At 44.5% G+C, this 15,318-nt stretch overlaps 1 protein-coding gene across 1 annotated transcript in view; it reads left to right on the top strand.

Annotated features, from left to right (window-relative positions):
- AIFM1 (apoptosis inducing factor mitochondria associated 1) overlaps positions 1 to 14,615 on the top strand; it is a 28,153-nt gene extending 13,538 nt beyond the window's left edge. The window contains exons 6-16 of the mRNA XM_024758968.1: positions 977 to 1,067; positions 5,217 to 5,301; positions 5,962 to 6,038; positions 6,955 to 7,063; positions 7,809 to 7,916; positions 8,240 to 8,328; positions 8,793 to 8,933; positions 10,559 to 10,701; positions 12,157 to 12,281; positions 13,837 to 14,033; positions 14,350 to 14,615. Of these exons, the coding sequence (XP_024614736.1) occupies positions 977 to 1,067; positions 5,217 to 5,301; positions 5,962 to 6,038; positions 6,955 to 7,063; positions 7,809 to 7,916; positions 8,240 to 8,328; positions 8,793 to 8,933; positions 10,559 to 10,701; positions 12,157 to 12,281; positions 13,837 to 14,033; positions 14,350 to 14,421 (1,237 nt within the window). The 3' untranslated portion in view covers positions 14,422 to 14,615. The remainder of the gene's footprint in view (positions 1 to 976; positions 1,068 to 5,216; positions 5,302 to 5,961; positions 6,039 to 6,954; positions 7,064 to 7,808; positions 7,917 to 8,239; positions 8,329 to 8,792; positions 8,934 to 10,558; positions 10,702 to 12,156; positions 12,282 to 13,836; positions 14,034 to 14,349) is intronic.
- Positions 14,616 to 15,318: the final 703 nt, after the last annotated feature.

Below are 15,318 nucleotides of genomic sequence, written 5' to 3'. Positions count from 1 at the left end.
AAAAAAAAAAAAAAAAAAAAAAAAAAAAAAAAAAAAAAAAAAAAAAAAAAAAAAAAAAAAAAAAAAAAAAAAAAAAAAAAAAAAAAAAAAAAAACTGTTCGGTGGCACTTCCTTGGATGCCCTAGGAGGCACTCAGAATTGGGGGTATATAGTGGGAACACTGTAAGGAAGAACCTCTATTTAAATGTTTGCATGAGAGACTTGGAAATACAAGTCAAGAAGCCCTTTCCTTTTAAAAGACTCCTTGGATCTCCTGAGTCCAGTACCATGTTCTTTGGGTATCAATTTTTTTTCTCATTAATGGATCCCTTTGACACTGGACTAAATTTTATAAATCTACCTGCCTCCCTCACTCGTATTATCATGTCCTCTTCTCAGGCAGGATGCATACTTCCAGTTATGTTATCCATCCCTTAATTAATATTTCATGGTTACTGTCTACTGTTTGAGGCAAAATCATCTCAGGAGCTAGACCTAGTTGTCCACTGACCAGTGCCATTCTGGACAGCTCGTTTGGGTGGATGTGCATACCAGCTCCTTGGACACTCCTCGTGTTCTAACTTTGAAAGGAACCTAAATCCAGAGCAGGGTTTCTCAACCTCGGCACTACTCACCTTTAGGGTTGGATAATTCTTTGTTTTGGGGGCCTTGTCTGTGCATCGTAGGATGTTTGACAGCATCCCTGGCCTCTACCCACTAGATACCAGAAGCATCCTCCCCCAAAGCTATTATAGCCAAAAATGTATCCAGACATTGTCAAATGTCCCCGGTAGGCAAAACTGCTCCCAGTTGAGACTCACTAGTGTAAAACACCTCTGTATAAGTAAGTCGCGATCAGGATTTAGTGGCCTTGGAGACTTACTTTAGAAAATGTTCCTAAAAGTTTTCCATGGTGGAAGCAATTTTACTAAAGCTCTGGGGGAAGTTGATAGCAGTTCCAGGTACTTATAACATTTTTTCCCTTTTCTCCGTACAGCATATATTTCCAGCCACCTTCTTTCTATGTCTCTGCTCAGGAGCTGCCTCACATTGAGAATGGTGGTGTGGCCGTCCTCACTGGGAAGAAGGTGAGCTAGTAGGCTGCTTCCTTTGTCAGGCTCCACCTATCTGCCCATGTGGGCAGCAAACATGGTGACTTGTATTCCCACTACCATTTATGTCTGTCCTGCCATTGTAGTTCATCAAAGAAAGATCAAGTCATTTTAGGTTTAATATTGCCAGTCTACACTAATTAGTGTGTCTTCCTGGGGAAAGCACTAGTCTCAAGCCTAGAGTAGCAGGCTAGCTAAACTTTCCCGGGGAAGTCAGATCATTGGGGACCGTGACTCTGAAGCTGTTCCTTTTTCTGATTTGCTCCTCTGCCTTTCCTTCTTCTTCCTGTTTTTCCACACTAACATTTCTTTGGGATTATTGATGGCAAGACATTGACAAATGTATATTATTCAGGATAGTAAAATAATTCAGGCATGGCATCAGCATGGAAAATATTGTTAGACTTTACAAAGTTGAGTGCCTGAATACTGGGGGCAGTTACTGGAGGGCATTTAGGGTCCAGGGAGGGTTTTGTTTTGTTGTGTTATGTTTTGTTTTTGTTAACAAGAGGGAGGTCTAGAGTGTGTTTGTAAACTAATGGCAATGTTCCAGTAGAGAGGGAAGGGTTATCAGAAGGCGCAAAGCCCAGAGTAGATGGGATCCAGAGCACAAGTGGAGGCATTGACCTTTGATAGGGATAGGCCCACTTCTCCTATAAGGGGATGTTAGGCAGAGAAGGTGGATATGGGTTTGTGGATAAGCTGGTAAGAAGACCTTATGTATTAAGTATCACCTATGGGTAAATAGCACACAGGCCCTGTCCTCCAGGGGCTAGCAGTATTAGGCAGAAACATGAACAGATAATCATAACACAGATTTGAAGTAAGAAAGAAACTCAGTATACTGTGGGAATTATTGGGAAGTGTGCCCAGTATAACGATGGTTTCAGGAAAGGCTTGCTGGAGAAGGCAGTCTTACAGAATGAGAAATCTTATGGAGCAAAGAAGCATTCACCAGATTAGAGAAAAGTGAAAAGCATTCAAGTAAAAAAGAATAGCATAAGCAAAGGCACAAGGGTATGAAAAAGCATGTTTGGTGCAGGGGAACACAAGCAGCTAGGTGCCGACAGAGCAGAAAGTTAAGGAGTGGCAGGAGATGAAACTGAGAAGTCGTGCGGGGTCTGATCGTTGAGAGCTCTGTCGTGTGAAAGAGCTTGAGTTTTATCGCATTGGCACTGAGGAGCTGTTGAGTTTTAAACAAGGATATAAAACAGTTGGATTGAATTTTAAGTAATCACTCGGTTGGCTGTGAGGAAGATGGTCTTCAGGGGAATAAGATTAGAGATAAACCATTTTGAAGACGATTATAATAATCCAGGTGAGAGATGATGGGAGCCCAAATTAGGGCCGTAGTGGTGGTGGTGGTGGTGGTGATGATGATGATGAAGAAGGTGAAGTAAGCATAGTTTTTTTAAGTGCTTTACGTGTATTACATCATTTTACCCTCACAATAATCTTACGAAGTAGGTACTATTATTATTTTCATTTGATAGAGAAAGAAATTGAGATGAAAAAGAGGTTAAGTAACTTGCTCAAGATCACATAGTTAATAAGTGGTGGAGACAGAATTTGAGCCCAGATCTCTCTGAATGGAGAATTCTGATTCCAGAGCCCAAGCTCTTAATTACATCATTGTATAGCTTCCTAACAGAAAGGTGGTGAAGAGCAGGGAACAGACTGACGGCAAAAAGGCAAACTTGGTAGGGCGTGGTGGCAACTGATTGGAGGCAGAACGTGAGGGAGAGGGGGAGGCAAAGATGACTTTCTGATTTCCAGCTTGTGTGGTAGATGGTGGTACACCCCCAGCTGAGAGAGACATTGCAAGAGGAAGACCTAGTTTAAGGGGGACATAAAATTTCGTTTTGGACTGTTAAGTATTAAATGGAATATCTGTGTGGATATGTCCTAAGGGCAGTTGGATACATGACTGTAATGTTCAGAGGAGGGTTCTGGGCTCAGATACAGAGTTGGGAATCATCCACGTGTGAGTAGGGTTTGAAACGACGAGAGTAGGTGAGGCCTCCCGTGGAGAACTGAGGTAGTCAGAAAAGGAGTGAGGCAAAGATGGAACCCTGAGGAACCCAAATTTCAGGAAACGGGCTTAAGAAAAAATGTCCAAAAAGGAGGCTAGGAAAGAAGTACTAAAAGCATAGGATGAGGAAAACCCAGGGCAGGGGCCAAGGTTGGAGTTTCAAGAAGCAGGATGTGATCCATAGTATTACCGCAGCAAAAGAATCTGCTAAAAAAGAATCATAAAATGACCCATTACATTTAGGTGCTCAGATATCATCGTGAAGTTAGAAAAGAAGATAAACTTCTCTCTCAGAAAGTTTAAATGACAAAACGGAGATGACATTGGACAAAAGCTTGAGGAGGACATAGAATCAAAGGTGGGACATTTAGGATGGGACAGACTTAAACATGTCAGTGGGCTGAGGGGTAGGATGTCAGGAGAGAGATGGGGGAATGAGCAGGTGACTAATAGGGGAATGTTCTGGGAGAGAAAGAAAGGGATGGGGGTCAGGCATAGAAACAGAACAGAAAGGCCACCTCATCCCAGAAGCTGGAAGAAAGGAAGTAAAGTTTTTATTTGGGCGTTGGGAGGTGGGAATCCGTACGGGAAGCTGAGGAAGATCACATCTGATGGCTTTACTTGTTTTTGCAATAAACTAGGACACCAGGTGGTTATCTGAGAGTGAGCAGTTTGAGGGTTGAGTACAGGGGTTGGATTGAAGAGGGATCTCACCCAGGACAAATCAAAGGTGGCTAGGGAAGCTGCGCACCCATCCAATCTCAGTTTATGTCGTTGCCCACCCCCACCCCTCCACCCCGGAAAACCCGATTGAGTGCACCTGGCATATGTTTCTAGCGCTACCTGTACTGTCCTTCTTAGAGCATTTCTCACTTGATTTTTCACTCTTGATTGTAGTACATGTTAAATTGTCTATCTTGGCTACTACACTCTGAAGGCAGGAAGGTATCTGTTTTTCCCAACATTGTGTCCCCAGCACTTACCACAGTGCCCGACACATACTAGGTGCTTAATAAATATGTCTTGAATGAATGGCCTCACTGCTCATAAGGAGTAGAGCAGAGCCAGGAACCCCAGTCTCTCTGACTGCAGAGCTCAAGCTTTTCACCCTAAGGAGCAGGGTGCAAGGAAATTAGGGATGCTGGCAAGAGCACAGTTTGGATGATCTACTACTGGCCCAGATTAGTTGGAATGGAACAGCCCACTGGATAAATGGAGAAAATCAAAAGCAAGGATAGGTGACGGTGGAACCGAGAGAAAGCTGGAAGAATGGAAAATTGTGACCAAAGAGTGAGATGTTTGAAGGACCAAAGAGTGAGATGTTTGAAGGAGAAGTTTAAGAGATAGGATTCTAGATGTGGCTCAGAGGAGAAGTATAAGCCAGCTGCCAAGGACTTCAGTCAATGAGGAGTGACCAGGAGGAGGCTGGATAACACTGATTTGCAGGGATATATGTCGGTGTCCTTCAGAGGGGATGATAGTACAAGAATAACTTGGAACCACCAGCAGCCAACACCCTCTCCTTGTGATGGGGAGGAATTTGGGTGAGTGAGCAGTCTATGTATGAGCTTTCCTGGGGGCGGGGGGAACGGGCTCAGTTTTAGTGAAAGCTAGAAGTTGGAGAAAGCATCCTGCAAAGCTGTTGAGGATGTAGGAGAGTTGTTAAAGAAGTAAGGGTCCCAAAGAGCCAGGCAGAAAAGTCTGTCCCTGTTCTCCATTTCCACAAATTGGGCAGGAACTTTGGGACAGTAGGGACTTAACTCTAATGTTGGCTGCTTAGGAAATCATGACTACTTGAAGAAACTGGGTACCAGAAACTGTAGTGCCAGTGATTACCTAGAAATGGTTTCTTAAGGATCACCTTAGGTCAAGAACTAGCTCTTCTCATTGGGCTGATGGGTACAGGGTTCCTTTGGGGGGTGATGGAAATGTTCCAGAATTATATAGTGGTGATGGTTGTACAACCTTATGAATATACTAAAACCCACTGAACTGTACACTTTAAAATGGTGAATTTTATGTTGTATATCTCAGTAAAAAATTTTAAAGCCAATTTCTATCTTTTTGTGTGTGTATGTGTTTGACTGTACCAGGTAGTACAGCTGGATGTGAGAGGCAATGTGGCAAAACTTAATGATGGCTCTCAAATAACCTATGAAAAGTGCTTGATTGCAACAGGTGAGTATTTCTGGAGATGGCTTTATTCCCTGATACAGCTCATTCAAGTTTTAGTATAAAGGCATTACTTAATCTTAAGAAAACTGAAACCCAGACTCTGAAGTGGGTGTCTTCTCTTGGTGCAAAGCTTGGCTAACTACAAGCATCTGATCAGTTGCCCGTCTGGATTATGCGTATTGTTTCTTCTGGTAAAGGCATGACGGGTGGGTACTGAAGAGGACTGCCTTTCTTTTTTCTCTCCCTGCTTAGCCTTTGCCTTCTGCCCTCTGCCCTGTGTCCTGAAAGTGATATAACCTCATGGCTTCATTGCCAGTTCCAATCAGAAATCAAGAGAGGAGAAGGATGCAGTTGCTTAAACAAACATAGCCGTGCTTTCTGGTGAATCCTCATGAAAAAGTAGACGAGAACGGGAGCAAAAAGTGAGGGCTTCTGGCCATCTGTGGGAATGGTGGGCCCTTTGAAGAGATACTCTCAAATCTGCTTTTCAAAGGAAATTGATTAAAGCCCACTGTGGGGCGAGTGGAGGGAAAACAAAGCCTTGTATCCTGTTGATGCCACTGTGACACCAGCAGCACACACCACAGCACCACCTTTGTGGGGGGATTGTTTGGGCTAGCTCCTGCTCGTTGGGCTGAAGGATTTTTCTCCTCTTATTTCCAGGAGGCACGCCAAGAAGTCTGTCTGCCATTGACAGGGCTGGAGCAGAGGTGAAGAGTAGGACAACACTTTTCAGAAAGGTAATTGTCAGCTTTAGTGCTTTCGTTGTGGCAGTTTTGAAGAGGTAGCATAATCTTGTGGTCCCCAAGTACCCACCCGGGGAATTGGGAGATTGAAGTTCTAACTATGGCTCTTCTACAGGCTTGTTATCTGGCCTTGAGCAAGTCACTTCCTCTCCCTGCACCTCAGATACCTCACTCAAGGGTTTTGAGCTCCTAGGAGAAAAACAGATTTAGTGTTTTTTATTGCTTGCTATAGTTCCTTCGATTGCCCTTCCATAGTTGTTTTCTCCTGATGCATTTGAGTCGTTGGAACTCCTTATAGCCTCTTGGCATTTTTCACTGCAAGTGCTATTGTAGAGACTTTAGGGGGAAAGTTAAGAGTACCTAAGCGAAAAAGGAAGCGGGGGATTGCTTCTTAACACCATGCTTTACTTATGAAAACTGCTGAAAAATTTCAGCCACCGCTATGGGTGTCGGAAAAGGTTTGTACTGTCCTTTAAGTTCTTGATACAACAAGGTTTGTCAACCTTGGCACTTATTGGCATTTTGGGCCGTATAACCATTTGTTGTGAGGGGCTGTCCTGTGCATTGTAGGGTGTTCAGCAGCGTCCCTGGACTCTACATACTAGCTTCAACTAGTATCTCCCCACTCTAGTTGTGACAGCCAAAAATGTCTCCAGACATTGCCAGATGTCCCCTGGGGGAGGGGGAGTATATCTGCCCCCAGTTGAGAACCACTGTTATTAGAAAGAGTGTTACATTGGAGAAAGAAATTTACATCAATAAAATAGAGGCTGTAATTGAGCCACTTTATACAAGGAGAAGATTTTGTGTGCAAATTATTGTTGTCAAGGATTTAACAAAACTATTTCCTGGTATTATCATCCTATGCCCCTTTGGGAAATCAATGGACTAAACGTGTGTGATCCTGCAGATTGAAGACTTTAGAACCTTAGAGAAGATTTCCCGGGAAGTCAAGTCGATTACAATTATCGGTGGGGGCTTCCTTGGTAGCGAACTGGCCTGTGCTCTTGGCCGAAAGGGTGAGTATTGGGGAGTGACCTCGATTTTCTTTCTCTGGTCTTATATCACATGCTTTTCAGAGATGCATTTACCAGGATCAGTAGAAAGAGTTTGATTAAGGTTTACATGGTGAAAAACTAATCACTGAGCTTAGGTCTGATGAGGGATGCCTTAGTGATCGAAAAGCTGTCATCTGAGCAGTGCCGCTTTCTTTCCTTTTTCCTTTCCTCTCGCCTCTAGGCCAGGACTCCTTAGAAATAAAATATTAAGGAAAGTGAGTTATTAAGATGGTAGGGGCAATGTAGACTACAGAACTGTATGTATCTTTGAACTGCTGCTCCCTGTAAAAGTCAAAGACTTCTTTCAGATACATGATGGTTCCCAGCTTGACAGATCTGTGAGTTCCAGTTTGAATGTTTCATGGCAACCATTTTTTTCTTAATGTTATTTTTCAGCTGTGTGAAATCAGGGCATCTTCTCGGGAGGGTGCTTACTATTCAGAGCTTGCAAGGCGCTTGTGTAAGCCTAAGTATAAGTGCACTGAGTTCACAGTATGTAGTTGAATCCAGGGACAAGTTCTGGCATCTGTTGTATTTGCCTTGTGGATGCCCTTGTGCCCTAGTGCCCCACAAGTGTGCGCTCTGGCCTGGGTCGCGGCATTGCCCTGTGTTTAGTAGACGGCTGCCTGCGGCTCCTTTACTTCTCTTCCTGTCTTCTAGGATTGACTTTTGCCTCCACTATACCTACTCTGTTTCTTCTTCCCAGCTCGAGCCTCGGGCACAGAAGTGATTCAGCTCTTCCCTGAGAAAGGAAATATGGGAAAGATCCTCCCCGAATACCTCAGCAACTGGACCATGGAAAAAGTCAGGCAAGGTAGAGACACTCTTTCCATATGCTCCCACTCTTGCCTTGAGTGAAGACTAAGGCAAAACTTGCTTCTTTGGGAACCCTCTGTCTATAAGCCTTACCAGCTGCCCGATGAAAATTTCCACCATTCTCATGTCAGCCAGCTTCATGTAGGTGTTCTGAATCTGACACACCAGATTCCTGGAAGTGCTGGAAGTGAACTGTGGGCGTGGGTGCCTGTGGCTCTCCAAGGTTGCCTACGTACTAATGATTACTCTCATCAGCTTCTCTGGTTGTCACGAAGGTGGTAGGCTCACAGGCTCAGCCTCAGGTCTCGTTTGCCTTTACAGAGGGGGTTAAGGTGCTGCCCAGTGCTATTGTGCAATCAGTTGGAGTTGGCGGTGGCAGGTTACTCATCAAGCTGAAAGATGGCCGGAAGGTAAGGAGGGGAAGACAGGCTGCCAGAACACCTTCCAAGCGTGCTCTGCCCTTTCCTCATTCTCACTCCTTCATTTGATACCAGTAGATTAGTTGTCTTGGCAGTCGCCATTAACCTGTCATAATTTTCTTAATGAACTGTCTTTTGCTAAAAGAAGAATGATGAGAGCCAGAGTAGCCGGCTGGGAACCATTTCCCATAGCCTCTTCCTATGTGTGTCACAGATTTTTGAGGCCTTCCTCGGGTGGCAGATTTCTGTTCAGATGGTAGCGGGTATGTATGTGTGGAGGGGTGACACTTTATGAAATGGAACTTAAAATCTTTTGACCAGAGTTACCCGATGATTTTTTTTTTTTGTAAAGCCCCGATTTTTTGTGATTTTTTTTGTGACTGTGATTTACAGTCGCTGGGTTCATAGGCATATGAGGAAACTGTAATAATTGACTGAATTCTTTTTGTCCTCAGGTAGAAACTGACCACATAGTGGCAGCCGTGGGCCTGGAGCCCAATGTTGAGTTGGCCAAGACTGGCGGACTGGAGATAGACTCTGATTTTGGTGGCTTCCGTGTAAATGCAGAGCTCCAGGCCCGCTCTAACATCTGGGTGGTAAGTATGCAATGACAGCCTGACCAGGCACGGTGCCTTGGTCCCGGCCTGGGAGCAGGTCTGCCCGGTGGTGTGTGAAGGCTCGGCAGCAGCTCACCCAAATAGGGTCAGCATGTTTGGAAGCTGAGGGTGGAGAGCAGAAACTCGTGAACTGCTTGGTTTACGAGATCAGGTCTGGCCTCATGCCGCAGGCTCATGGAAAAGGAAATGAACAGTGTTCGTGCCCACAGGAGTAGGTCTCTCCTGGTTCCACTGTTGGCAGCAGCCATCAACATGACCCTGGCAGGCGTGTGCGCAGCTTTCAGACTGATCTTCTATTCCCTTGCCTGAACACGAGTCCAGGGAATGGAGGATGAGGCAGTTTTATAACATTCTCTGGAAAGGAAAATTACTCCATTTTCATTTTCCTTGAGTACTATTTTTAGCTGTTTTTAAAAATCTGTTATGACACAAACAAGACTATAGTATGTAGGAACCATGAGGTAATTTCCCTATTGTTAGATCATTACAAGTGTATTGTGTTTGATTATGGACTCTGCAACTGAAGACATAGGAACTTTGCAGGGTGTTTTTCCCGTAAAGATTTTTTTTTTAAAGTTACAGTGTACTGGATTTTAAAAAATTGTTATAAAAGCAGTACATGCTCAGTATGAAAAACACAGGCAAAAAGGAGAAAGGGACATTCCCCTGCAGCAACCACTGATGTTTAGGTGTAGTTTCTTCCCTTCACTTTCTCGCGCATAGTTTTTTTCTTTGTTGTAGACAGTCATGGCGAGCATACTACGTATAAACATTTGTATTTTCTTTTTCACTTAACATTCGAATGTAAGTTTTTTTCCACATTGCTTCAGATTCCATAAGCAGTGTAACGACTGTATAATATTCCATTAGGTGGATTTCAGAGTTTATCTCGCCATTGCTCACATGTTGGATTTTTAGGTTGCTTTGGGGGTGTCTGAATAGCCACAAAGATGAACAAAGGGTGAGAGAGCTCCCATACCACATCCGTTGTGAAGCTGGCCTTGTTCACCTCCAGCCGGGGGTTCTCTCTCTGCTTGAAACACTGAGCTCTCTCACTGCGTACCTCTGGCAGGGTACACCATAGTGAGGAAGAGTGCCACACCTTCCTCAACTCACTTATACACTCCTCATGGGCAAGGTCTATGTCGGGCGTGTCTCTGCAGCCCAGACAGTATAATGCTTTGTACAGAGTAAGTATTCTGTAAATACTTGTTGAATTAATGAATGAATAGTGAATGACCAAAAAAATTTTATCTTGGAAAAGATGTCTAGGTAAGAGGCAGTCACATCTAAAAACTGGATTCCACACAGGAAAGAATATTCTGCAAATCATGGTTATTAAATATCCTGTTTCTGCTGAGGGCAGAATGAGAAGAAATAGGTGTAAGCTGGAGCATGGACGATTAAGGGTAACTTTGTGGAAGCATAGAATGGTTTTTGTAAAAATGGAAGCGCAACTGTTTTTGGTAGTGTAGGTATGATTCTGGCCTGTGGTTGGAAATCATTAGTTAACATCACAAGCATTTTTTGAGCCCCCAAAGTGTATGTTCTGTCCTTAACTTGCTTTTTTATCATGTGCTCACGTAATGTATTTGTCTCCAAAGGCAGGAGATGCTGCATGTTTCTACGATATAAAGTTGGGTAGGAGGCGGGTGGAGCACCATGATCACGCTGTTGTGAGCGGAAGATTGGCTGGAGAAAATATGACTGGAGCTGCTAAGCCGTACTGGCATCAGTCAATGTTCTGGTAATAGTTTTGTGCCTTGAGGACTCAATTGGTCAGAACACAGAATTAATGGAACCAGAGTTATATGCTTTGGTTTCCTGGTGGGCCAGTTAGCTTCATACAGAGGGTGAAAAAATTCCATCTCGTGTCCACGCATCCTACCCCCGAGCCATCTTCTGGCAAAAGGGTTCCATCTGACATAAGTTAGACTAGGTGAATGAATGGAAATGGCATCAGCACTTCTGCTAAAATAGCTCAGAGTTCGAGCTACAGTAGGTAGTACAAAAGTGTGCTCTTAGATACAGACAGCAGTATATTTTATTTGCTCTTTGCTGCTAATTCTGCTGAGCCCAACCTACTGACAAAAAAGGCAGCTCACTCATATGTAACCCTTAAGATCAGCAACTCAGAGTCAGACGTATATAGGCAGCTCTCTGGGTAGTAGAAAGTTCTCAATGGACATTCTTGAATACTGGAGCTGGCCCTGTTTGGCCCACTCTCATCTTGTTGATGTGAAAGATGGGGTACATAAAACTTCAGGGTTTCAGAAGCCTCTAAGCAGTTTCTGTTGGGGAAATTCTCAGCTGATGGGAGTACATTTTAAGACGATCACACACAGTTTCATGAGTGGGCAGCAAAAAACATAACAGATGGCTTTCAGGGTCAACACGTGTAAGATAATGCAGTTAGGAAAAAAAGTAGTTCGTAGCTGTACAATTATCAGTTAGGTTCCAGGAACGGAATCCAAGAAGTCATTGTAGACTGTTCCCTGAAGACACCAGTCCAGTGAGCTTCTGTGGCCAAGAAGATAACAAAATGTAGAGCACCAGAAACAAAACATCTCAAGTAGCTTGGATGATTACAAAACCATAGTGTGTCTGTGCCACAAGTATTCTGTGAAGTTCCTAGCGTATTAAAAACAGCATGATGATGATAGGAAAAGTTTCCAAGAAGAACAATGAAAATAAAATGACCAAGTGAGTGAAGGTGCCACTTTATAGAAAGCACTTCAGCCTTGAAAATTGAAGGCTAAGAGGAAATATTGTCAGTTAATAAAACCACAAAATACCCCAGATTCTGCATTCCATAAATATGGAGCACTCTTCAAAGTTTCAAAAAGGCAGTTTTAAAAAGAGTAAAGGAAGGTAGTGAATAGTAAATGTGGGGAACCCACCCCCCCCAAATGTGATATGGTAAAAATTAATGATTAAATTTAAGAAAGTGTAGATCATTGTATGGATCTGTGATATGCGTAGTGGCTTGTTAGGAAAATAAAACCTGTTTGGAATAATTGTGCTTTCTCACAATTGTCCCCAGATGTCCTAGCAGGCGACAGATCAGTTTGGCGTTTCTCTTGCTGTGGCACATACCAGTTTCTTTGGTTGGCATGAAAGTGTGGTGCCTTAGCGGAAACGTTCTACCGCACCATCCTTTACAGTCCTTTGACAGAACACCCTCTTCTCTCTCCTTCCTTAGGAGTGATTTGGGCCCCGATGTTGGCTATGAAGCTATTGGTCTTGTGGACAGTAGTTTGCCCACAGTCGGCGTTTTTGCAAAAGCAACCGCACAAGACAACCCCAAATCTGCCACAGAGCAGTCAGGTAAGGAAGCCCAACCACTTCTCTTGGAAGAGTGTTGAGAAACCATGGTCCAAATCCTCCTGAACAAGGGGTATCTGTGTTGGCCAGAGGGAACTGTCAGTGAAAGCCTCTCTTCATGTTGTGCTTTAAAATAAACCAAACCCGAAGTCCTCACTCTTTAGTGGTCTGAGAGCTGGCAAAATCAGGTATCCTGGTCAAAGCATAGATATTGTGGATTGTGGGTGTCGTCCTAGACTCTTGGACTCTTGGACGGTGGCTAACTCAACGACTCTGTAAGTCTAGTTTGTCCCGAGGGACTAGGAAGACCTGCGTGATGAAGAAAACCTGAACTTTTTCAATGGCTTTTTTTTTTTTTTTTTTTTTTTTTGCTTCCTGCTGATCCCAAGAACTAGGCCTGAGAACCTTAGTTTGGGACCTGCTCCCCTCCTTGGGCCCTGAACAGTGAAGAACTGGGCTGAGTAGTCCTTGAGCTGCCTCTAATTCCATTTGTCAGATCTTAATAGCGGGTTTTCTCTAGACGGGAGGCACCTCTCGGAATGAACTTCTCTCCGACACACATCTCTTTCATTAACTCCTAGGTCTCTTCTCTCTCCCTTCGTGACCTTGGCTGAAGTTATTTAACCTCTGTGTCCTCTTGTTAGAGGCATTTCAAGGACAAGTTGTTCTTTAAGAAGGAGAAAGCAAGACATTATATGGATACGAGGTCCTTTTCCTGTGTAATCTAGGTGGATTACATATACCCACTCCTTAATTCGGACCTCTCCTGGGAAGTGGATCCAGGAGGGGGACCCAGGGACTTATACAGTAGGTGTTTATAAACTACAGGTCACTACTCTCTCCACTGGGCAGTATTACTTGAGGCCTGGTTGTTCCCAGAAGACAAAATGCCCTCTCCCCAGGCTGTTGCCACCACCCTGCACAGGAGGAAACACTTCCATATGGTTCTTCCATATGGAAGTGCCTTCTGCTTTGGCCAGAGTGTCTCTGGCAGTGCCATCCAAGTGAACTTTCTGCTATGATGGCAGTGTTCTATCTCTACTCTGTCCAATACATTAGCCACTAGCCACATGTGGCTCTTTAGTATTTGAAATGTGGGTAGTGCAAATGAGGAACTGAATTTTACATTTTATTTAATTTTAACTAAAATAAACTTCAATTTTGAATTAATTTTAATTAGAATAGCTGTATGTGACTAGTGGCTGTTGTACTGACCATGTAGCACTAGAATGTTTCTCAGGGAACAAGAGCAAGTCTTCTGTAGTTTGAAAAAAGATCCCAGGAAATATCCGTAATGTAAATTGAAAATGAGATAGGAAGTTTGGGGTCAGACTGACCCAGTGCCCAGGAGCTGGCAAGGAAGAGCTTTTGTTGGCTTTGTCAATGGAGAGGGGCTGGAATAGGCCAGTGTTTACTGAGGTGGCATAGAAAAACAAATCATTTAGAAGCAGCTTGAAGCAGGTGTTGAAAGATACTTGCCTTCTAGAATTTCCAAGCTCATAAGAACTGACTTTGTTTTGTTTTGACTTTGCTTGTTTGTTTTGGGGATTGGCTACAGGGACTGGTATCCGATCAGAGAGTGAGACAGAGTCTGAGGCCTCAGAAATCACTCTTCCTCCCAGCAACCCTGTAGTCCCCCAGGCCCCTGCCCAAGGGGAGGACTACGGCAAAGGCGTCATCTTCTACCTCAGGGACAAAGTGGTGGTGGGAATCGTGCTGTGGAACATCTTCAACCGAATGCCAATAGCAAGGAAGGTAGGTGCCCGTCAGAGCTCTGAGAGGAAGATGGGAGGTGTGGGCGGAAACCGTCCCTGTGACTTTGTCAGATGTCCTGCCACGCACTGTCCACCCAGGTCAGACTGTGTCTGAGCAGAACAAAGGTATCGCCTTGGCTCGGGTATGTTTCTTTTTCACTCAGGACATGGCCGGGTAGCATGGGCATTGGCATATGCTCACTTGGGCTTCGTAGAAAGCCATTCCCACAACTCCCTCCCAGTGTGAAGTGGCGACTGGCCCCGGCTGCCCTGGTGTGCGGCCCAGCCCACACGCTCCTTGTTCCTCTGTCCCTCAGATCATTAAGGACGGTGAGGAACATGAAGATCTCAACGAAGTAGCAAAGCTTTTCAACATTCATGAAGACTGAAGACTGCTGTGGAACAGGCAGGCCCTTTGCTGTCCCCGACAGCAGCTTGGATGGGTAAAGGAGCGTTTTTTATTCAGCAGACTTCCTCTGTATGTATGAGTGTGAATAATCAAGTCCTTTGTGAATATTTCATCCATGTAGGCAAATTCTTAATGTTCACATCACTAAATAAAACCTGATTCTTCTAAATTAAATTCTCTTCTCTTTGAAAGGGAGCAAGTGGGTGAAGGGAGGAAAGTCGGTTGGAGCCACTCCCAAGTGCATCATCTTCCTCGGCCTTGTACTTCCTGCTCCACACTCTCAGCTTCTTTCAGTTCACTGAACTTCTCCCTCACCCCTGCAGACCTCCTGTACGGACCTGCTGTGACCTCTGCCCGCAGCACTTGACCCCTCTCCCCTCCTCTGGGGAACGTCCCGGTCTCTGAAGACTTTCCTGATCCTTCCAAGCCTGTTCCTTATTTACATGTCTCCCTGCTGCTCTGCAGCTTCCTGGAAGCCCGAACCATGGCTTTCCTGTCTTGCTCATGGTTCTCTCTCCAGAGCTGAGCACAGGGTCTGGCTCACAGTAGGTGCTTAGTGAATCGTTGAATGAGTGTACACATAAACATGGACTAGACTCTGCTCTACCTGGGACAGCTCCCCTGTGTACCCCCACAGCCCAGAACTGAACTGGTCTTGGGAGGGGAGGGCAGAAAAGACATTTATTGAAGACGGAAACGAAGGTTCGGAGACCTTCATGGCTAAGCCTGGAGCCTGACTCTGAGGGATTGTGGTCTCTCAGCTCTTCTGCCCACTGTCCCCCAAACTAGAAATGTGCCCTCTCCTAACCCCTTTTATCTCAAATAGGCTTATAGGCATGCCTCACTTTACAAATGATTTCCTGGGAAGAGAAGTCAA

The sequence above is a fragment of the Neophocaena asiaeorientalis genome, unplaced genomic scaffold (assembly GCF_003031525.2).
Source record: "Neophocaena asiaeorientalis asiaeorientalis breed wild unplaced genomic scaffold, Neophocaena_asiaeorientalis_V1.1 scaffold1097, whole genome shotgun sequence".
NCBI lineage: Eukaryota > Metazoa > Chordata > Mammalia > Artiodactyla > Phocoenidae > Neophocaena > Neophocaena asiaeorientalis.
Note: the sequence above shows the minus strand (reverse complement) of the source record. Positions and strands in the feature narration are given on the sequence as shown.